The sequence below is a fragment of the Cavia porcellus genome, unplaced genomic scaffold (genome assembly GCF_034190915.1).
Source record: "Cavia porcellus strain 051 isolate PalLab524CR breed Dunkin Hartley unplaced genomic scaffold, mCavPor4.1 scaffold_23, whole genome shotgun sequence".
Taxonomy (NCBI): domain Eukaryota; kingdom Metazoa; phylum Chordata; class Mammalia; order Rodentia; family Caviidae; genus Cavia; species Cavia porcellus.
Window position 1 is genome coordinate 7,933,471 of NW_026947506.1, and position 22,318 is coordinate 7,955,788.

General features: G+C 57.3%; 1 protein-coding gene across 2 annotated transcripts; it reads left to right on the forward strand.

Annotated features, from left to right (window-relative positions):
- Nucleotides 1–31: 31 nt before the first annotated feature.
- CUNH10orf71 (chromosome unknown C10orf71 homolog) lies at nt 32–19,116 on the forward strand. 2 transcript variants are annotated; one of them, XM_003466062.4, is made up of 3 exons: nt 32–315; nt 9,992–10,093; nt 14,179–19,116. In XM_003466062.4, the coding sequence occupies exon 3, from the start codon at nt 14,300–14,302 to the stop codon at nt 18,527–18,529; it is 4,230 nt and encodes a 1,409-aa protein (XP_003466110.1). In that variant the 5' UTR covers nt 32–315; nt 9,992–10,093; nt 14,179–14,299; the 3' UTR covers nt 18,530–19,116. The 2 variants fall into 2 exon arrangements, with proteins under 2 accessions (XP_003466110.1, XP_013004064.1); XM_013148610.3 differs by having other exon boundaries at nt 9,992–10,057.
- The last annotated feature ends 3,202 nt before the right edge of the window (nt 19,117–22,318 follow it).

Sequence of the window (22,318 nt, forward strand, 5' to 3'; positions counted from 1 at the left end):
CAAAGCATACAGGCTCATGTTTTCCCTAGACGCACGCTTCCCTTCCCACCTTGAGATATTTTTATTTGCGTCTAGATGCCCGAATGGCTTTAGGAGTCACTCGGATGACCGCGGGATCGTGGGGAGGGTCCAGCTAATCGGCAAGCAATTTCTTGACTCCCTAAGTTATCTATTACCGGGGCTGATCTGGGTGTAAAAATAGCTGCTGAGGCTGTTTGTTTAATCTGACTGCTACATGACACCACGCGGGTGTCGCCTGGACTGTTTGCCTCTTCCCCTCCGCAGCACACTGGTCCCCGCCGGGTCTCTGCCGAGGTAAGCCCCTCGGACTCCAGGGTCTGGCCGTCGTGGGGCAGGGTGGGGAAAGTCAGGAGGCTTGGGTCTCCTGTCCTCTGTCCCCGGGCAGCCCTGGCCAACAGGGGCAGAAGCCTCCTGGGCTGCTGGGCAGGGCCGGGCTTTCTGGTCCGGGAGGCCTGGGGAGCAGCAGCTGGGACGGGTGGTGAGGAAGGAGCGGCACAGACACAGGCGGGCCCCTTGGCATGATCAGGCCACTGCCAGCTGATGGCAGAGGGGACGTGTGCCCGAGGCGGTCATGGTGCGGGGCGTGTGGAGTGCTGGGGCGCTAGGGCTGTGGACCTGCTGTCTGGACTGTGTGCAGAGGACTGGGTCCCCATGCATGAGACTTTGTCCTTCTCTGTCATGTGTCAGGGTTCTCTGCTCCCGTGCAGCTGAGGGAGCAGTCACTGCCGACGTACTGGTCCCTCTGTGACCAGCGGGGCCACCTCCCCAGCTACAGGTGGGGCAGCAGGCCAGAGGAGTGACCCTCTGGTCTCCCCCAGAGCCGAGCCAGGCAGAGTCCCGGCAGCTGGAGCAGGGAGCATGGCTATCGGGACATTTCTGGTGTGTGGATGCTGGAGGCCCATGTGTCCCCTGCACAAATCCCTCCCCAGGCCGCCTGTCCCCACACATGATTGGGGCCCAGCCAGCCTCTGGTGACCTCCTGGGCCAATCTAAAAAACAAAAAAAATCTTTTCTTTGTGGAGAACACTTAACGGTTGAGAAGAATAGCTTTGACTATGTATGAAAAGCTAGATAGCCTCAAGAAAAGTTATTTCGGATTTTACAGTGCCACCACAGGGTAAGAACCCTGGAGAATAAACTTTACGGCATGGATGGGAAGGGATGTCTGGTCTTCCAGAGCCAGAGAACTGTCACCTCAGTAGGTGGGCCGGGCACCTAGCTCCGTTGGCACCTGGCCATGCGCGCTCCTTTGTATATGGTCTATGATTTGTTTTATACCACACCCTCAGGGACCATGTGGGCTGCAGACTGACATCCTTGGCTAGGTTGCCCTTTGCAGAAGGTGGCTGCCCCTGTGATAGCAGACCACCCCTGCAGGAGGCCAGTGTGGCCCTGCATACCCCGGGAGAGCAGAGGAAGTTCCAGCTGGGAGGCCAGCCGCATACGGTCCTGGGGACCAGGAGCTAATGCACGGGACCTTTGCCCTCCACAGCCCGCTTTCAGGTCTGGCTGGCACAGGAAATGTTCTGTTTGCTGTGGTGGCCCTGGAAGGCTTAGCTTCGCTGTGGAGTCACCAGCTGTGTGTCGCGTCCGTGTGGCCAGCAGAGCAGGGCAGATTATGCTTATCGAGTGGTTTATAAATAGCCACCTCCTCCGGGTGACCCAAGTCCAGCCCATGTCTGCCCTGGGTCTCCGGATTGGGAACCACTGTGCCTGTTCTTTGAAGATGGAGCTCATCAGGTGGGAGCTGCTGTGTCTGGTGGCCAGAAGAGGCTATTGGCATAGGGGTCCTGGAGCTGAGGGCCCTGGGCCCCGAGATCAGGCAGAGGGAGGTGTGAGGGATCGGTGGGCAGGTGGGAACAAGTGCGTTCTCCAAGCCACCTGTCCCTGCATGTGCTGCCCCTGTCCTGACCCCAGGAATCCCCTGGAGACCCTTGCAGGAGGAAGAGGGGAAGCCTAGGACCTTGAAGTAGCCCGTCTCAGCCTCCTTCAGAGCTGGGTGTGGCCAGGCTGGGCTGCTTCACTCTGTGTGTCCAGCACCAGTAGAGAGAAGCCAGGGCAGTGAGGGAAGGCGACCAGAGTGGGGCACGTGGTGCTGGTATGCACATGGTCCAGCCAATCCACCTCCTGGGGCTCAATGGCAGGTCTCCTTCAGTCAGCTGGAAGCTCCCAGAGGCCTCTGCATCAGCAGGGCTTTGGGACATGAGCTGGAGAGAGAGGCCAGGGGAGAGCTAGGGGTCCACTTGAGGCAGAGGTGGGGACACTGAAGCATCAGGTGTCACCCTGCAGGGGTCCCAGGCTCCTGTGGGACTCAGCTGCAAGGGTGACTATGGAGTCTGAGTGACAGCAGCTTCCGAAGTCAGGGAAGGTACAGGGATTCCCAGCAGACTGCGGGGAGAGGAGGCATCCTCTGCAGAGCCTGCCTCAGGTGGTCCCAGCCCCGTGTACCAGGGAGGCCTTTGTCCCCAGGACCTCGGAGCCCTCTGTCCTAGGATACAGCATCTTAGAGGCACTCTCTTGATAACAGGGACACTGTCTGTTCTCCATCCATCCCCCGAGGACCCAAACTAGATGGGACACAACCCAAGGACCCACGGTTTCCTGGGGTGCAAGCCTCCTCCTTCTTCCTCAGGTGGACTTCTCCAATGTCGAGCATCTGGGGAAGGGTCCTGCCTCAGCCTCTCTTGTCACAAAAAGTCACAGAGCATGAAGAAGCCGGGGAGGAAATGCTTAGTTCTCCTCACCACTTCCCACAGGCTCTCGCTGTGTCTGGAGGCTGCTTCCAGATCTGTGCTGCTGAGCCCCTCTGCCAGGGCCAGGGCACGATGGAGCAGCCTTGGCTGGCTTTGTCCTGGGGCCACCAGGCTGCCCAAAGCATCGCCAGCCTCTCCCTTCCTCCAGCCACTCTCAGAAGCAGGTCAGGTTGCAGAAGTCACAGTCAGACACACAGAGCTAAGCATCTGGGGTCAGTTACAAGCCCTGGTCCCCCACCCTGGGCATCTATAATTCTCCCCAGGCCAGAGTCCTAGTGGCTCTGTTGTGACTCTGAGGTCACCCAGCATGGTGAAGCTTGTGAGCCCCTTCCCAGGGGCAGGACTGAGGTGCGGGAAGGTTAAGCAATTTGCCCAAGGACACACAGCTCAGGAAGGGGTCCGAGGCTCAGTGGCCAGGTGACGTAGTGCTCTAGAGCACCCAGAAGACCCAGGGCGAGAGGCTGCTGGCCCTGTACGAAGCTACCTGCTGGTCTGGTGACAATCAGTACCACAGCTAGCCCTGCATCCTCTCAGCAAGCTCCAAGCTTCAGTCTGCCCCTCTGTGAAATGGGAACGACACTGGCACCTGTGCCACAGGGCCCTCACAATCATTACCATATGAGTGCTAGGCACCCAGCATGTGGGAGAATCCTAAGAAATGCTTTCTCCTCTTCCTGTTCCATTTGGGGAATTTTTTCTCCTGCTCAAACCACAGCGTGGGTCTGTCCCTTCCAAGGTAACCAAGGAGAAAGCCCTCTGTGCTCACTGCTCAGCTAGCAAGCAGCTGACCCCTCCCAGAAGGGCCACTGGACATTTGCACATGACTGTGCATCATCCTGCCCTTTTGAGCAGAGAGTGTATCAGGGGTGCTTCTTTAGCTCTCAGGGTGGATCCCTAAGGGTGATGTTTCTAAGCTGTGAGGCAGGCCTCAGAGCACACAGGACACCCTCTCTTTCCCACTGCCTACTGCAAGGACCTGAAGAAGGTAAAGCTTCCAGGTCACGTTAGCAGAATATGAAATACAGCTGAAGAGCAAGGTTAGCCCAGGTCAGCTCAGCCAGCGGCTGCCTGGGAAAAGCAGACTCCTGTTCCCAGGTGCACTGGCCCATGTGCACAGGGAGCTGCAAGACCCAGAGGTGCAGGAGAGCATAGGTGGCCCGGGGGACCCAGAGGACAAACTCAGAGGTGGCTTCGAGGCTGGAGGCCCTCACGGCTCTGATCGGGCCCTGGGTCAGTACCAGGGCTTTACCACCACCTTTGTGGTGGGGAAGGGCAAAGCCATCATGGTGGCTCCAATGACCCCTGGGTTACAGGCTGGTGACTCTGGCTTCTATTAAGTGGCATGGGAGTCTTGCCATGCTCCATGAGGCAAAGAACTGAGGCACAAAGCCAGCGTGTCATTTGTTGAGGGCCACACGGAGCTGGCACAGCTTGTATTTGAGCCCTTCCCACCAGCTTACAATGCCCCCACTTGGGAAGCAGAAAGGCTGTGCATGGCCCTTAATTGTTATTTGTGTTAGCACATGTCTGTGGCCTGTAATGATCCTGGCAGAGAGTTGGTGCGTGCTAGGGACACCGCAGACCACACATCCCAGAATCCAGGTGTGATGTCCACAGGGAGGAGACACTACACCGGGGACCATAGCTCTGAAGATGAGCTCCCAGAAAACCCCCGGGAAGGACCGGGAGTACCAGGCCACAGGGCGCTCCAAGGGAGAGGGTGCATGAGCAGGGGTCTCGGACTCTGTAAGGAGACTCAAAAGCAGGAGGCAGGGATGTCCTACCCCACGCCACCCTGGACTCTGTCTTCCTCCTCTATAAAGACCAGGAAGAGTGCAGCTGCTGTTAACAGTAATAACATTAATCAGTAATACTGGGTTACACCAGCTGCTCAGTAAGCAAGAACATCTTCCCCTCCACATTCATTCATTCAACAAATAAATGCCCAGACCCATGCAAGGCACAGACACTGTGTGGGGACTGTGGGCCCAGCCTGGAAGCTGAAAGGCAAGGCCCAGCCTTGGACCCACCAGCAGCGGGTCTCCTCCTCTGCCCACCCTGAGCTTAGCAGTCCGGCACTGAACCTCCAGTCTCCAGGGCACACTGAGTCTCAGAATCACTGAGGGGCAGGTGGGTTTGGCATGGAAGACCCCAGCCAAGCAGCACGGCTGCAGTCACTGGGGCAGTGCATGTAAGGGGGGCGGGTTTGGCATGATTTTCCCTTCCTCGTGGGACTCTGAGCCCGTGCTCCATTGCGATGTAAGTGGAATTCGTTCCCTGTGTCGAGGGAGACAGCTATGACCCACCTTGCCACGGGAAGATGTGCAGAGTGGCCCCTGCGCCTGGCCCTTTGTCCCCAGCCCGCTGTCCCTGTCCCCAGCACTGGAGCAGCATGGAAAGAGCAGAGCAGAGCCAGCTTGCATTGTCCCGATTTTATGGTGGCATTTAGGTGACAGGGCCAACACGATGCAGGGAAGTGCAAGCCCGGGGGCTGCCCCTGCTGTGCCCCTGCTTGCCACATCAGTGTTCTCAGCCAGGGGTCTTTGGTCCCCAGGACCCCAAGGGTTCCTCAGTGCTGCCAGAAGACACCTGCCAGAAGCCACTCTGCGAGGTGCATGGCGTCCACTCCGCCTTGCAGAGGAGACAGAAGCCCTGCAGTGCCAGCTCGGTCCGGTAGACCCAAGACCTAGGAGGGCTTGCACGGTGGCAGGGGCACTGGCCTGCAGTTCAGGCTGAGTGACGAGGAGGTCCAAGTGTCTTACCTCCTTGAGCAGCGGTCCTGCCAGTCTGCCTCCTTGATTCCAGCTGTCACCCCACAGGCAGGCAGGTCCCTGAGGTCCTGTCGCCCTGTGTCTGAGACAGTGTGAGAAAGTGACAGGACAGGCATGGGGCCTCTGTGTCCCGAGCAGTTACCCCAGCAGACAGGCACCAGACACCTCGGAGCCCACAGGAGGAGCCCTGGACCCTTGTTGGGGCAGCCCCAAGTATCACGCAGGCCCTCAGTCCACAGGGCTTCCCTCCCTCTTTCCCTGCATGATCTCTGATTTCTCTGAGCCAGGGGTCCAGCCCTGGGCCTGTGACGCCTGGAAGCAGCACCCCAGCATGACCGACCTTCACTGTGCCAGCAGGCCCTGGCTATCTCTCTGAGCAGCACCCCAAGGCTTCCAGGGAAATAGCTCACATGGATTCACAGATGGGCTATGTGGGCGGAGCAGGCTTCAGGTGAGCTGAGCCTTCTGCCAAACAATCCAACCCCCAGGCACACCCCGGGCTGTGGAGTGTGGTTGATGTAACCTCACTCTCCCAGCAAGCAAGCTGAGCCATCCCAGCAGTGTCCTGCCCCAGACTCAGTGGTCCTGCAAGTGCGACTTGGTTCGTGGGGATTCAGGTTTGTTGGGCTGGCAATGCCTTCGGGCCCAAGGCCAACCACCACGCCCATGTCTGCCATGGCTCTCACCAAGCTCTGAAGCCCCAGGTCACCCAGGTAGCCAGGGCTGCTGCCCTCCCCAGGTGCAAGCCTCAGGCCTGTAGTCCCAAAGAGGCCAAAGCAAGACTCGGGACTTTTCGTGCAACTCAGAGCTGCGCAGTCTGGAGCCGTCGGTGATGAATGTGCTCTTAACAAGCAACGCCCAGGCCTGCCCAGGTCAGCTCTGCCTCAGCTCTGTCCTCAGCCCTGATAGGCAGCACTACAAGTGCTCCATGAGTAGCCGCGCAGAAGGGCTTTGAGCTCAGCATGCAGAGCTCATGACTCCTCCAAGAGCGTCAACGGAACTGCAGATATACAAAGCTCAGAAGGGGTCAAGGATGGACCAATCCAGAGGGCAAGGAGAAGCCATCGTGGGGTACAAAGCAAGATTCTAAGGCCATGCATGGGCTGCTGCCCAGATCCAGCTCCAGAGCTTGGGAGACGGACAGTTCCTCATCTATGCCTCAGTTTCCCCGGTTGTGCCAAGGAGGAGCTGGGTGAAGGCATGGCCAATGAGGGTTGAACTGGCCACACAGACAGCTCCTGTGCCTGCCCCTCCCTGGAGGCCGGGCTAGGAAATCCTGTTCTACTGGATGCTTGTGCCTGCAGGACACACTAGCAGTGACTGTCACCAGCCAGTGCCTGGTCCTGGACACCCGCACCCCTTGAACTCTGAGAATTCTGGGTCCCCACATGTAGCTCAGGGCAGGCTATGTGTGTGATGGGGCATGGCAAAGCCTGTGGGCCACGCACAGATCAGAGCTTGGTCCACCCAGCAAGCTACTCCCGAGGCTGTGCCTCTGGAGCCGGACCTGGGAGAGACAGCAGAGGTGGTGGTGAGTCTGCGGGGTTCTGATAAACCAGCACTGTCACCCTGCAGCCTCCTGCATCCGCTGGCTGAGCAGCGGAAACACCACTCAATCAAGGCGATTAAACCACCCCAGAGCCTCAGCTCATACCGAAATGGGGGGGGGGGGCCAGCGGTCAGCCCCACAGCAGGGTGGACCCAGTGCTTTCCACGAGAAAGACAGATGGGTGGGGTAGAGCAGTGACCCAGTATCCTCGGCCCAGCAGGGTGCCCTGAGAAGCTGGCAGAATCAATGCCAAAGCCTGGGCCGAGGAGACCCCAGGAAGTGACACCCAGCCTGTTTGGCCAGCCAGGCCTGCAGCTCTCCAGAGCCCAAGCGGGGGCTAGACAGAGGGGGGCTTTCGCCTGGAGATACCCCAGTGCTTCTCTGTCCCTACAGGCTGTGTGACACTGAGGCATCCCCACACATCTCTGTGCCGTCTTTCACCTCTGAGAAAATGGTGCCCACAAGTTGCATTCCCCTCCTGCCACCCTTAAAGGGGTGTGGGGATCAGACCTGCAGGGTGACATGCAGAGGTGGGCATTGCTGTCACCGTGTCCTCCCCAGGGTACCCGTGTCATCATCCCGGCTCAGGCTCCCATACCAGCTTCCTGCAATTCGGATCCATCTGGGGCCTGCAGAGCCATGAGGCTTAAGGCTGCTACTCAGGAAGGCCATGCACGGTGACTTCCAGACAAGCCATTGTCCGCCATGAGTGTGCTCATGTCCAGCCTGGGATACATCCAGGCTAACAGAGGAGTCTGCGTCATCTGAGCCCAGCGTCCGTGGATGTCCTGTGAGCTCCAGGCCTCAGCTACACCCCACTGCTGTGCACGGACCCCAGGGCCACACAGCCTGGGTCCCAGCCTGTCACCCCCACCTGCAACCTGTGGACTGTTGGCATTTCCTTCAGCATTGTCTTCTTATCTCAGAATGGAGGCTGACCAAATGCTCATTTGTGGTGACTCTGCATGGGGGCCTCCAGTACCACCAATCAAAGCTCTTGCCATGCGGGACCGGACCGGCTGGCTCCTTAGCCTTGGATCTCCAAACACTGGCTGCGGGCGGGGCCCCTGGGACAGCCTGGCACATGGGGCTGCTGTGAGTGCACCTGCAGTTCCAGTACCCCAGGAGCAGAAGCGGGGGACCGTGGGCAACCAGGTGACTTCACGAGACCTGTTCCCAAAATGAAATTTAACAAAGGGCTGGGGATGTGGCTTGGCATACAAGCTCTGGATTCAATCTCTAGCACCAAAACAATAGAAAAATGAATGAAAATGTTCCAGAAGAGTTAACATTTATTGGTGACTGGGAAGAGATGTGTCAGAGCTCACCTCAGAAGAGGACGGCCCGTGGCCCGTGCTCTCATTTGACTGTATGATCTGTTCTGATCAGGAGGGCCCTTCACGAGGAGAGGAGAGCCATGTTCACGCCTGGGCTGCACAAGTATTCGCCTCGCATGTGTGCCTAGGTACCAGGTCCCCTCTGTGTTCCTGGGTCATGCAGAACCAGCTGCACCATGCAGGCCGGCTCCAGCTTGCCACAGAGCAAGCACCACCTGGACCCTCACCTGTGTCCCTGTGTAGCTGTCACCCACAGTGCCACTCCTTCACCTAACAGGCACCCAGGTGAAGACACACAGAGTCCAGAGATGTGCTGGCCTCGGAACATGTGTGTCCATAGCAGTGACAAGGAGACCAGAGCGACAGGTCCCCTGAACATCCACAAAGCAAATGCCACAGGTCATTTCACGCCAGTGCCCTGTCCGTCTGCCCCAGCTGGCACCAGCCCTCCTCCCTGAGCCCTACATAGGACACAGGCAGGGGGGTGGGCTTAGCACGCAGTGATGTGACTGACACAGTCTGACTTTCAGAACGCCCTACGACCCAGGGTGACGGTCTCTGCTGCTATCTGATTCCTCCTCTCTGAGCCTCAGTTGGCCCTGGCAGAGGGGTGAACCAAGATGAAGCCCTGCAACTCAGAGCATTGCCAAAAACGTAACTGAGCTTTCCTGTCGGCATGCTTAGGGCGCAAAACTACGCGGGTCCCTCCGAGGGCTCGAGCAGCTTCCGGTGGGGGACAGAGAGAGCGATCTCCAGTTTCTAGATATCTGGGTGACACTCGTCATGCAATCTGTCACAGGGCCACAGGAGCTTCAGGGAGGGCACCACCAGCTGGTGAGTCATACAGGCCTCACCGTATGGCCCAGGCCCCAGGAACTCCGGTCCGCTCCAAAGAAATATGCTCCCAAATCCTAGTTATTACCATTACTACACACCCCCGACTAGATGGACATCCAGGCTTCCCAGCATGAGGAGGGTTTTGTGGATGCCCCCAGGGCTTGCGTTTCAGATTTGCAGAATGGGATTGTTTTAATTAGCTTATACTTCATCCTGAACACTCAGAAAATCCTCCCAGATAGCTTTTTGGTTATTGTAGCTATCGTGACAGACACCCCAGCCTCCTGCCAACAACAAAGCTAATATCAAGGACCTTTCTAGCCTTCGAGTCTGGCCAGGCAGGTCCCCTGCACTGTGAACCTGAGTCACTAATCCAGTGAGCAAAGAGGTCTTGGTCAAATTTTACTAGCAAATAAATAAATAAATTCACAACTGGGCCAATTGTATTAGGAATCCCAAAGGCTTACAATAGGCTCCTGAAGATTGCTTGGATAGTGGACAAATTCATAAATATTAGAAGAAATACGAATTAACCTTATGTCGGATTTCCCCAAAAATGCCGATGTCTGGAATTTTGCTGAGTTCGAGTGTGAATTTTTTAAAAAGGACTGCAGGCCAATTACATTACAAATTATAACCACGGTATTGGTGTTTAAAGATGGCTTTCCAAGGAGCAGGTCTTGGCCCTTTGGTCACTAACATTACTGTCCCTCTTTTTTCTAGATGGGCTGTAATAACATCACAAGTGGGCAAGAAAAGAAATTTGGAAACACCAGACCCTGAAACCCGGTGAGCTGGCACATGCAAACGCTGCTGCTGTCACGGGTATGTGTGGGGCCCAGCTGCCCGTCCCCGACACAAACGCCTGAGATAATGAACCTGTTTCCATAGGTTTTCGTCCACGGTCATCGGGCCTGTGAAGTTCTGGACACCATGTCTGTGACTGTCTGTACTGCTGTTTGGAATTAAGATGGGACCTGAGATCAGTTAGGCCCCAGGCAACAGAACCTGGGCACACAAGCAGAAATAAATTGGATTTAGGGGTCCAGGAGCGGAAGGGCGGGGTTGGCAGAGCCTGAGCCCCTGGAACTCAGGAAAAACAGTCAGTTGTCCTTGGCTCTGTCCTGGGTGTCATCTCCACGCTGGCCAGAAGCTTTGTCCTGCACCTTGACTCTGCACACCAGGACCAAACACGGCAGTGGGAGAAGCGATTCCCCAAAGTGAAGATTCTTGGGGGAGGATGACATTCAAAAATCACAGCAGATTCCTACAGACAGACAGTAGGCTTTTACATGACCCTGAGAGTCTAGATTTCAGACTGTACCAACCTGATTTTTATCTTGAAATGGAAGTATAGGAACCCCAGGATTTCTGGGTTCATCACCAGTTGTGGCCAAGTGCGAAATCCCAGCACTCGGGATAGGAGGAGACTGCACCCCAACTCTGCACTGTCCTGGAGGGTGCTAAGGACAGGAAACCTGACTCACAGTGGCCAAAGCCACTAAGCTGCCCCTAGACCCACTACCATCCCTCAGAATGCATAGTCTGTCATCAAGGACCCGGCTCCTCACTGCCCACGATGCCATCCCCAACAGGACGGGCTTTGGTGGTCATGGCAGCTTGCCTTTGGGTTGCAGACTGACTGCCTGAAAGTTATGACTGAACTCAGTCCCTGAGAATCTACACACTGCCGTCCTAGATCCAGGACTACACTGGAAATAAAGCCGAGGTTTTAGGTGGGCCCTGATCCATTCTGCCTCAGATCCTCTTAAAAGGGGACACGTGGACCCCAGACCAGCAGCAGGGGAAGGCAAGGCAGACCCACAGGGTCCCAATCTGCACCAGCTCCTCCCTCCAAGCCCTTAGAAGTCTCCGGCCCTGCAGACACCATAGTTCTGGACTCAGGCCACCTGTGCTCAGAGACACCCTTCTGGTCATGGGCACGTGGCCTGGTGAGGGCCTGGCAGAGCTGTGTCTTAAGTTTCTAGCTGGCTGTCATGCTCAGAGTGAGAAGAAAGGGCCCCCCTCGAAGGGGACCACACCTTGGGTCAGGACACAAAGCCTTTCCTATACAATCCAACAGTCCTGATTTGGGGACCAGAGACTTGGACCCCAAAGAATCGAAAGTCGAGTCTAAAAGCAACATTTGCACACCCACATTCACATAGCATCACCCGAAGCATCCAAAAGCTGGAAGCCGGCTGTCTATGCACCAGTGGGTGACAGGCACACACGTGGCATGGTCCTCCCGTCCACGGGGTCCTGTCTGTAAAGTGGGTCCAGAGCATCCAAAAGGCTCCTTAACAAACAAGCCTAGATGCCTTTAATGGTCATTCTTCCCTAAGTAATGCGCAAAGACCACTGCTTACAGAGCGTTTGCTCTGCATCTGGCTTAGGCATCTAGCCGTCATTCAAAATGTACAGGAGGGTTTTGTAGGCTGCACGGAAATAATGCACCTTTTACATTAGAGACCTGAGTGTGGGTTCCATAGGGAGAACAAGGGCAAGTCACACGGACATCAATGGGTGACCCTGTGTGTGTGCACAGATGGACACAGTGAGATAGAGACGGAGGAGAGGGGTGGGGACAGGCACAGGGACAGCAGCAGGAATAGGTGTGCCTAACAGATATGGTTCAGCCTTAAAAAGGAAGGAAATTCCAACACAACCTGCAGCACAGAGAAAAGCACTTCAAGGGCTCTATGCCAAAGAAATAAACCAGAAACCAAAAGACAAATGTCGTACCCCTGCGTTCTTCCCACGATCCTAGAGCAGTCAGTGGCGGGGACCAGAAGGAGAAGGGAGGGTGCCAGAGGCTGGGAGAGACCTGGGGAGCTAGTGTTTTGCGGACACAGAGCTTTGGATGGTGGCGTCGCTGGCGCCACATTCACAAATGGTTAAAACGCCAAATTCTCTACCATGTCCGCTTCAGGACAAGTTTTTAAACAGAAGACAATATAATAAAGGAGTGTGGCAGGAGACCCAGGGGTGTGGAGTTACTCAGGGACGGTGGTGGCAGCTCTCCCAGGCCCAGGGAGGGGCTGCAGGGACAGAGGACAGCAGAGTGTCAGCCACATACGGCCATCCTGCCCCCTCTTGGCCACCAGCTCCTCTGCAGGCCACGCTCAGGCCTGACATCTAGGCGCTGAGGGCTGTGTCCTCCTGTAGGGGGACCCGATGAGGGACAAGCCCCTGAGCTCCAGGGTTTAGGGGACAATGAGGGGACAGACAAATAAGAAATCAATCTAACTTTAGGTCTTGCTCAGTTGCAGGATAAAAAGCCAGGCAGTGGAGGAGGTGGGGGACACCCCATGGGGTGTCAGGAAGCTCACACAGACGACAGCTGGCTTCAGGCTGTGTATCAGTCAGGCTTCTGCAGACCCAAACCAACAGGATGTGTGCAGGGAGAGACAGAGAGAGAGAAATCCATTTAACCCAGACTAACTTCTTAGCCACCTTCCGAATACTCAGTACAGCACTGCTGACTGTAAGCGGCATGAGGGACCGGGGATCCCTAGGACTGATCACCTTGCAGACTCCAAAATTCAATCCATTGGGCAGCACCTCCCTGTCCCCACCCCGCCCGGGTCCCTAGCAGCCACCACCTCTGCTCTGCTTTGGGGTGCATTTTAGAATCCTCACACAATCGGTATCATGTTTGTCTTTCTGTGTGTGGTTTATTTCACTTAGCGTGAGGGCCCTGTGGTCACCTGTGCTGTGACAAATAATGAGATGTCCCTCTTTCTCGAGGCTAAGGGACCCTCCACTCCATGTCTAGAGCACTCGTCTTTATCCATCCATCCACCCAGATGCTCAGGGTGCGCCTGTGTCCCCCTACTCAGAATGCCCCTGCTACGAGCACGGCAGTGCAGGTATCTCCTTTAAGGGTCTGGTTTCAGTCACTCTGGGTCCATATGCAGAAGGGAACCTCTGGATCGGAAGGTCCCACGGTTTTTGGTGTTTTCTGGGACCCCATGCTCTTTTCCGTGAGGTTGTTTTATGTGCATTCCTGGCAGCAGAGCACAAGGGTCCTTCTCCCCACCGCGTCTTATACCTAAAGTTCCCTTGGGTTGGTGGGCGTTCCTCGACTCAAAGGCACTGTTCTCACGGTGCAGAAAGGTCCCTTTGTGTGCCCACTCCTGGCATCTGCTGGGCTCCCCCTTGGCTGGCTGGTGCGGTAGAGAGGGGAACTTGGACTCCAACGAGCTGGCCACGCTGTCTGGTTTCGACAGGAAGCCACCGGCGCCCTGATGGATCATCTCGGGGTTGTTGGGGGACTCTCGCTCCCCGTGGCTCTGGGGTGCTGGTGACTTCCTGGGTTCCCTGATGGGGAGAGGTGTTGAGTGCCTCTTCCTATACTTTTCCTCCCTTCTTTTCAGAATTTCTCTCCAGGTTGTGGCTAAGTCATTTGCTTTTGCTTTGTTGTTAATCTTTTTGCTATTGATTACATGAGGTCCTTATGTATTTTTGGATATTAATCCTTTATCAGTTATACAGTTTGCAAATAAGTACTCCTACCCATTCCAAGCACGGCCCTCTCACTGGATCAGGTGCTCCCTTTGCTCTCCCAAAGCTTTCTGGTTTGACGTGATCCACTTGTCCAATTTTTGTTTTCATTGCCTTTGACCTCGCAAACATGCTCCCGTTAAGACTTTGCCTATTCGATGAGGCTCACCCGCACGATGGGGGAAAGTCTGCCTAGAGTCTCGACTCTAAGGTCAGTCACATCTGAAAGTGTCACAGCAACATCTAGGCGAGCGCTGCACTAAAAGCAGCTGCCGGTCACCGGCCAGGTCATCATAAAATCGGTCATCACGGTCACCACTGCCCACCCAGAACAGCAGGGGGCTCTTGTGTGGAGCCGTTACGCAGGACACCCTGCTCACACCATACTGTCTTTTTTTTTACAGAGAAAAAGAGAATCCGCGCTTTGTGATCGGAACTGGTCCCTAGGAAACTGCGATCTGGTGGGAAGTGGGCTGCACCTGGGCTTCCAGCCTCACCGCCCAAAGGCCCCCAGCTGACGGGGACATGCAGGGTAACAAGAAGGGCACAGACGGCTTCAGCGACTCCTCCAGCATCGGCAGCGTGCTGGATGACGCGGACCGGGAGGTGAGCAGCCTCACCGATCGGGCCTTCCGCAGCCTGTGCATCTCCGAGGATGCCTCCTTCCACGACTCCGATCTGGCCCTGTCCCCAGATATCTCCCGCCAGAGGTTTGGGCCGCTCCACCAGGGTACCATGAACCACACCCACAGGAAGAGCGGCATCTGGAGCCAGCTTCCAGCGCAGGGCACAGAGCACAAGGGCTGGGCAGCCACCTTCCATCAGCAGCCCAAGTACGTTCAGGGGGAGGACAAATACCCCAAAAGCAGCCCCCCACCCGCACCAGCTCAGTGGAGGCTGGAGGTGCCGGTTTCGGGTCTGCGCAGCAGCAACAAGCCTGTTTCCAAGGTATCATCCCTGATCAGGTCTTTCGACAGGACTGAGCGCCAGCGCTGTGACAACAGGCCACCCCCCAGCAAGCCCCCGGCTCTCAAAACCGCCCCCAAATTCGCCCCTCTTCCTGACAGCAGCGTTAACTTCTGCTTCGACTCTGCCTTCCTGACGGTCAGGAGGGTGCCCGCTGAAGTCTCCAGCACTCACCAAGGAAGCCACCAGCACCCCCAGAGCCACGGAGAGCGAGAGTCCCCCAAGAACCCCGAGATGATCCATCAGGGCGCCAGTGGCTTCCTATCGAAACCAGACAGCGTGGCCAGCTCGTTGGAGTCCAAGTTCCCCTCTCCACCGCACCAGCCAGCCAAGGGGGAGCCCAGCAGATGCCAGGAGTGGGCACACAAAGGGACCTTTCTGCACAGTGAGAACAGTGCCTTTGAGTCATGGGACGCCCACCAACCCAAGCTGCTCGAAAGAAAGACCAGTGCTGACAGCATCCCTGAAAACAAGGTGTCCAAACAGTATGAAGATGTGACGCCTGTAACAGAAGCCCACGCAACGCATCACAAGGTCTCACCCTGCCCCATGCGGCCCAGCTGCGCTCAGGAGGAGAATGTGCCAGCTGCGGGAGTTCTGTCCACCTCTGGGCTCTGGGGGTCCAGGGACCCGGGAACCCAGGGTTTCCACATGGACGGAAAACCACCCAGTTCACAGCCCGACCCTCAGGGGAAGCCGACCCAGCCTCCGTGGAGAAAGCCAAAGGCCAGCAGGGGTGGGAAGGAGAATCTGGCAGAAGTCACCGAGGAGCAGAAACAGACTCACAGGAGAAGCTCTGCGCTTTATGCAAAGCACAATGCACAGGTGCACCTCGCAGAGAAGGACACCATGGACCCCGCTGGGGACCGAAACCTGCACTGCACCCCTCCATTCAATATCAGCAAGCTCCTGACCCCCATCATCCCCACCAAGCATGCCCTGGAGTCACAGGACAGCCAGCCCGAGGAACCCAGCCCCTCCCCACCGGTGCAGCTGAACGGGTACCAGGAGCGGGAGCCCGGAGAGTGTCCGCCGAGAGACAGCTACAAATCCAAAGCGCCCAGCCTGCTGTTCAACCTCAAGGACGTACGGAAGCGTGTCAAGAGCATCTACAGCCCCTCGCCGCTCTCCAAGGGCTTCGATGAGAAACTCCGGGGGAAGGCGGACAGCAAACCAGAGCCCATGAGCAATGGAGTGGAGCTTTCCAACGGGGTGGAGGAGGAAAGCCCCCCAAGTGAGCTGTCTGCAGAGAGGCCGGCCGAGGGCCCTTGCACCTCACACACTGGCACCCAGGGCCCTGCAGCCCACCCTGGTGAGGCCTCAGCGTACAACCTCGGCCCCCCTTCCATGGCTGCCACGATCCCTTTCTGTGTCAACGGGAAGGCTGCAGGCAGGGACAGTGAGGCAAAAGATGCCGGGGACAGGGACTCAGAACCTGGCTCTTCCAGGTCCACCTGGCATCCAGACAGCAGGGGACGTGGCCCCAGGAAGCACCTGTCCCTGAAGCTGTGCCCCAGGGAGCCCGAGGTGGAGGTCGGGGAAGCTGCAGAACAAACCAAGCCCCCCCAGCTGGAGAACGGGCTCTTGCGATCCATCTCCCAGGAGACAGAAGCCGAGCACGAGACAGGGCTTCAGAAACCACCTCTGGACCAGAAAGTCTCTCCAGGGCCCCTGTCCCCTGAGGAGGAAGATGTGTTTTACAGCGACAGCCAGTCTGACTTCATGCCAAGCTTCCGGAGGAAGACTAAGTTCAGCACCAGCTCTTCGGATCAGTCCTTTGCATCGTTTGGTGATGATCAGCAGAAGATGTGGTTTTCCGAGAGCCAGCGGGAAGACAGGAAGAATGATGTGAGTGCAGGTGACGGTGAGACAGAGAAGGAGGACGTGACAGGGACAGGAGATGCCATGAGTAACGGGCACGGGAGTGGAGGAGAGCGCAGCCAGGGTGCAGCTCTGCAGAGTGCGGGAGGACCATGTGCAGGCAGATCTGGGAGGGCGTCTGCCGAGGAAGCAAAGCTCAGAGGCTCTCGGATGGGGGAAAGCAAGGACACGGCCCTTCCACAGGCCAGAGACCCCACGCCCTGTCCGTCTTCAACCGCAAACAGGCACCCGCTGTTTACTATTAAAGACAACACGCTGAGGGCCACCCCCGTGATCAAACCTGTCATCCTACCCCTCCTGAGGACCTTGTCCTCAGACGACTCGCTTGGAAGTGGCCACAGAGAGAGAGAATCCCCAAAGCAAGGCTGGGGTGAGGCTGCAGGAGGGCGTGGGGCCCTTGAAAGCCAGGAAATGCCCAGCACCCTGACACCCGCTAACACAGGAGGCTCAAAACACAGGGATCCCGGGCAGGTGTCCTTGGCAGCTGAAAGGGACGTCTCTTGCCCAGACCCTGAGGGGAGTTTCTCGTCTCCGCCACTGGTGGGAGAGGGTCACAGGATGAAGCCATCCCCCGACAGGGCACAGGAAGTCGTGGCTAGTGATGGGAGGAACAGGCCTGCAGACTGGAGGAAGCCCAGACGCATCCCCACCATTGCTCTCCCGGAGGGTGACCTGGAAGAGCAGCCGGCCCAGCAGATACTGGCCACCTGCTGGGAGGAGCAGACTCTGCAAAATATCCAAGGCCACTTTCTATCTGCACCCAGAGCAGGGCTTCCCGGGAGAAGACTGGTCCTGGGCGAGATGGCCACGTCCCCCAACTCCAGCTCCCTGGGGGACAGCAGTGCCTGCTCACCTTCTGCCAGCAGCCTTTGGGACAATGGCTCTCAGGGCCCTGGGGACTTGGGTCTGATGCATGAGGAGCCCCCTGGCAGTGCCAGCCCCTGCGCCAGCCTAGGCCCCACCAAGATGGCACGGCGGGAAGACCTGATGCATGGCCTCACGTGGGAGCCAGAAGGCCCAGATGTGCAGCACCAGCCAGCCACCGAGGACCTCCGGGAGCTGTCCCCAAGAGGCTCCATGCTAGAGGCGACCCCCGGCCCTGAGAGACCTGAGCCTCCAGCTCAGCTGGAGAGGACAGCCGAGAAGCCCCCCGCCGTGCCCCCCAAAACGGAGAAGGCCCTGCGGCGAGCGAAGAAGCTGGCCAGCAAGCGGAGGAAGAGCAGTCAGGTGCCAGAGAGGCTCGACGAAGCCTGTGAAGGTCGTGGGGGGACAGAAGGTGGGCCCCGGGCCCTTGGGGAGGGACCCCGGCTCCCCACCGTGCGTGCACTGCCCCTTCCTGCACACCGCCACTCGGTGTCCGGCGTGGTGGAACCCATGGGAAGGCGACCATGGGGGGGCCAGCCCCTGGCACCACTGCACCCGTACCCTGCCACGCAGAAGGTCCTCCAGGACCCACAGTCTGGGGAGTATTTCGTCTTTGACCTGCCCCTGCAGGTGAAGATCAAGACCTTCTACGACCCTGAGACCGGCAAGTATGTTAAGGTCTCAGTCCCCATCTCTGAGGGGGGCCCCCTTGAGCCACCTGGCCAGGACGCCCTGGCTATGCCCTACCTGCTGTACCCAGGCCTGCGGCCTGTGCCCGTCACAGCACTGAGGCCCCTGCGCTGCTCCTCCCAGCTCTCCGCACCCACCTTCCTAGGGCAGGGCCTCCACTCTAGGCCCCACAGCGTCCACGACACAGGGCCCTGGCCCGCCACTGGGCCTCAGGGGGACACCAGCCCACCCAAGGCTGCCCAGCACACACGAGCGCCACTCAGGGGCCCAGAGGATGAGGAAGCGGAAGCCCCAGGCCTGGCCATCATCTCCACCGATGACCTGGAGGACTTTGCCACTGAAGGCATTTCCTGAGGGTTACAACAGACTGACCCCCCACCCCCAAAACCAAAGAGCTTACACCCCATCCCCTCAAACAAGCAGCCTCTGTCTCTCTCATACAGACGTGCGTACACACACACACACACACACACACACACACACACATACACACACCAACCATATTCAGCCATCTGAGATCCCGAATGTCCGAAGGAAGTGGGGTCTGCCAGCCTGCTCAGAGGAGGGCGCTGTTCACGTGGTCCATCCCTGCTGCCCCGTCCTGCCCCTGGCCATCCTGCCCTGCCTGAGCCCTGCCCCAGGGTGATGTAGCTCAGAGGCTGGGTCTTCAGGGCTACAACCCCACCCTTCCTCAAGGCCAGCTGGCCAAGGAGAGCCTGGAAATGCTGAGCCCTGTTGTGGGTGGCACAGCCCTCCTGGGGCGGGCCAGCACACAGCAGCGGGCTGCAGGTCACCTCAGCAGTCCTGCAGAAATGACCATAAGGAGGATGAATTTGGGTGCTGTTTTGTTCCCTGCAGGGAACTTGCCTCCCAGGGATATTTTCTGACAAAGAGAAAGCTACCATCTAAAAACAAAACAAGTTTGCCAACCTGCTTCCCTCCCTGGGCTCCTGTCTTTCTTCTGCGGGCAGTGGGGGGTGCGGCCCAGGAAGTTCAGGGTCACAAGCCAGTCGTGAGGCCACATAAGGGCTGGGGGTCTGAAGAGAGCCTCCTGGAGTCCCCTAGTCCTCCAGCTCCTGCTATGCCTTCCTGGGTCAGGGCCTCTGCTAGTACCCCAAAGGCAAAGGGAGAAATCCCCAAGCCTACTGTCAGGAACGGCCCAGGGAAACTGAGTCATACTCTAATGGCCCAGGTTAGTGGCTGGTTCCTGTTCCTGACCTTAAAAGGCAGTGCTTTCCTGAGTCTTCAGCCTCTTGGGTTTGAAGGAAAATCTTTAAATCAGCATGGGAAGGTGAGGTGGGTAACTGGCCCTGCTCCCTGCGTACTGAACAGGTCCCAGCGTGGCTTGCAGCCCATCCTCCTGCGGCTCCCCTCCCCAGCTTCCCCAGGGCCTCATCAGTTTCCCCTCGTCCTGGGGAAAGGCAGGCTCACACCCATCCCTCCTCCGTTAGAATCCCAGCAGCAGGATCAGCTGAACAAGTCCAGGGACCTCGCCAGACACATTGTGTCATTTCTAACACCTAGAAGGTGGGGAGGCCCCAGCGAGATCCCTGACACCTCAGTCCACACTCCCAGGTCACTGCAGGGCGGGGTCCTCAGACTGGCTGGGGCAGAGGACCTCAGGGTGGCACTCCGGGTGGCTCCTGTCTGGACAGCACTGTCAGGTGCACGGAGGAAGAGGGACCTGCCCAGGTAGGAGGTAGTGAGTGCCAAGTGACACTGAAATGACCAGCACTGCCCCCATGACATGAAGGTGCAGACACAGGGACAGCTTTGGGTGTCCTGGGAACTGAATCAGAGCTTTGCATGACCCAGTTACATGCAGGGCTTCCAGGAAATGATGGCCAAGGTCCAAGTCTGCATGTCGGTGAGCATTGATGGGGGTCATCTGTGTGTCACTGAGAACGCACTGCAAACCTGAACTCTGTGCACACACAGGACACTGCAGCCCAAGCAACATGTGACACAAGACACGGCCCTCCGTGTGGCTCTCCCTTCACTCAGGCTTAACAGGAACTCCGGGCCATGCCAGTGAGCTTGTTACCCCGAGTCACGCCCAGGTTTCTTCCACGTCACCTCTGATTGGGGGAGGAGGCATCAGAGCAGAGGGCTCACCCCATGCACCTGGCTGGGCCTCTCCCCCACAGCCTGGCCCCAGGCGAGGTTCCATCCTGTCTGGGCTGTGTGGTCACGCAGTGGAAACTTAGCCACAAGACAGCTCCAGCCCCACCTGCGCCTCCCCTGTGAGACTCTCAGGTTCTGAGAAAAGAAAGCTGTAGACATCAATGTCCCCCAAGATCATGATGAATTCAGACTCCCCAGTGCCACCCCAGAGCAGACACCACACGTGGGCCAGCATACCAGGCAGCTGCAGCCAGCCAGGGGTCCACCTGCAGAGACCTTCCAGGAGATGGCTCACAGGAGGACATGGACATTCTAGGCTCCTCAGAAACCCTGATCCTCTCCTTGGGCTGCTATGGCAAGGGCCAAGGGCCACCAAGGGGGGCAGCAGCTCTGCCCAGAGCCACCCAGGACGTGGCCATTCTCAGCATCCTGGCTCATCCAGCCCCTGTGGCCACCACACCCTCCCCTCCCTCCTGGCTGCTCCGGGTGGCCCTGCTTTGAAGAGGGTGCTCACTAGAACAGAAGGCCCCCTTCCACAGGAGAAGCCCAGGACTCCAGCAGCACAGGTGTTACCTGGAGATGAGGATGCTCTGCCCATCCTCACCCCAAGCAGGGAGCCGACCTTCACCTTGTGTTCCTGTAACAAAGTACCCGAGACTCTGTACTTTATAAAGACAAGAGAGTACCCACATCCTGGTGAGGCCCCTGGCTGTGGCACAGGATCATGGGGAAACAGAAAGGGAACTTGTGGATCCAGAGGACCGAGAATGGGAGCAGCACAGGAGGAACCAACCAACCACACCCAAACCACGGTGCTGTGGCCCTCACTTGCTAACCTGTAGTTTGCTCTGTGATTCATGTTACCGTCTCAGAACTTTCCTCCATCCCAAGGTGGGCCCCACCACACTAACCCCAGGATCCCTGGTCCTTTTACGTCATTGGTCTTCCCGGCATCTCCCATTCCCATTCTTCCTGGGTGTTAGGGCCTTCTGCAGGGCACCCAGGCAGTGGCACTGTGGGCACCTGCCTGCCTCCCGTGGTCGCTGCTGTGTTTTCCTCTGAACTGAGGGACCTTGGGCTGATATCTTCTTCTTTTCATACAATGTTGCTGGTTTTCCTTAGGATCCCTGTGCTTTTCTACCAGCCTATTCTTCCTTGATAATTATATATCCATCAACTTTCCATTGCCTATAAGCTCAGGCTCACAAAGCTTTAGGGCACAGACAACACGTAGACAAATTCTTCACCAGAATGCAACATGCACAGCCTGGTCCAGTTCCAATGGAGTCCTCACTGTATCTGAAACCTGCTGATCCTGGCTGTCCCTGTCCTCATTCCTATTAGCATTCTAATCTTCCGGGCTCTGTGTTCCCATCAAGCTCAGCTTATAGCATTCAAAGTCAGCCTTCCTTTTCTAGCACAAAATGCCTGATGCACATAATTGAAAAGAGGAAAGGTTATCTTCAGCTCACGCTTTCAGAGATTTCAATGCGTGGTCAGCTGGCTTCAAGGCAAAAATACAGCACAGGAGCCTAGTGAAGAAAAACTCATCTCAACCAGGAAACGGACTGCATCAGAAGAGATCAATTAGTAAGAAGAAAGCCAGAGACCAGATCTAATCCCCTGAGATCACGCCCCACCCAAGACTCTCGCAGACACACCAAGAAGTGTGCCTTACTAATCTCCTAGGCATATCGCAAGCCAATCAAGTTGACAATCACAATTAACCATTGCAGAGCTCAACACTGAAGGTGTCAGTAAGGGAGGTGAAGAGTTAACCTGGTGGTCACCTCCCCAGCAGAGACTCCAGCCAACATGGCCATCGAGGCAACCCTGCGGCCGCTCTCTGGAATCCATGGCCGGTCACATATCTGCCATAGGAGTGATGCCCCCCACAGGCCAAGGCCAGCCCAATGCAGCTCCAGCCTCTCCTGGGCCACCCAAGTTACCACAGTGTTAGCGGATTCAGCCACTAGAGACTTCACGGCCCAATATATTGTTTGCAGGCGGAGCCTGGGA

What these genes read in the sequence shown, in the direction of transcription:
- CUNH10orf71 (XM_003466062.4), top strand. Translation starts at nt 14,300, where the DNA reads ATGCAGGGTAACAAGAAGGGCACAGACGGCTTCAGCGACTCCTCCAGC.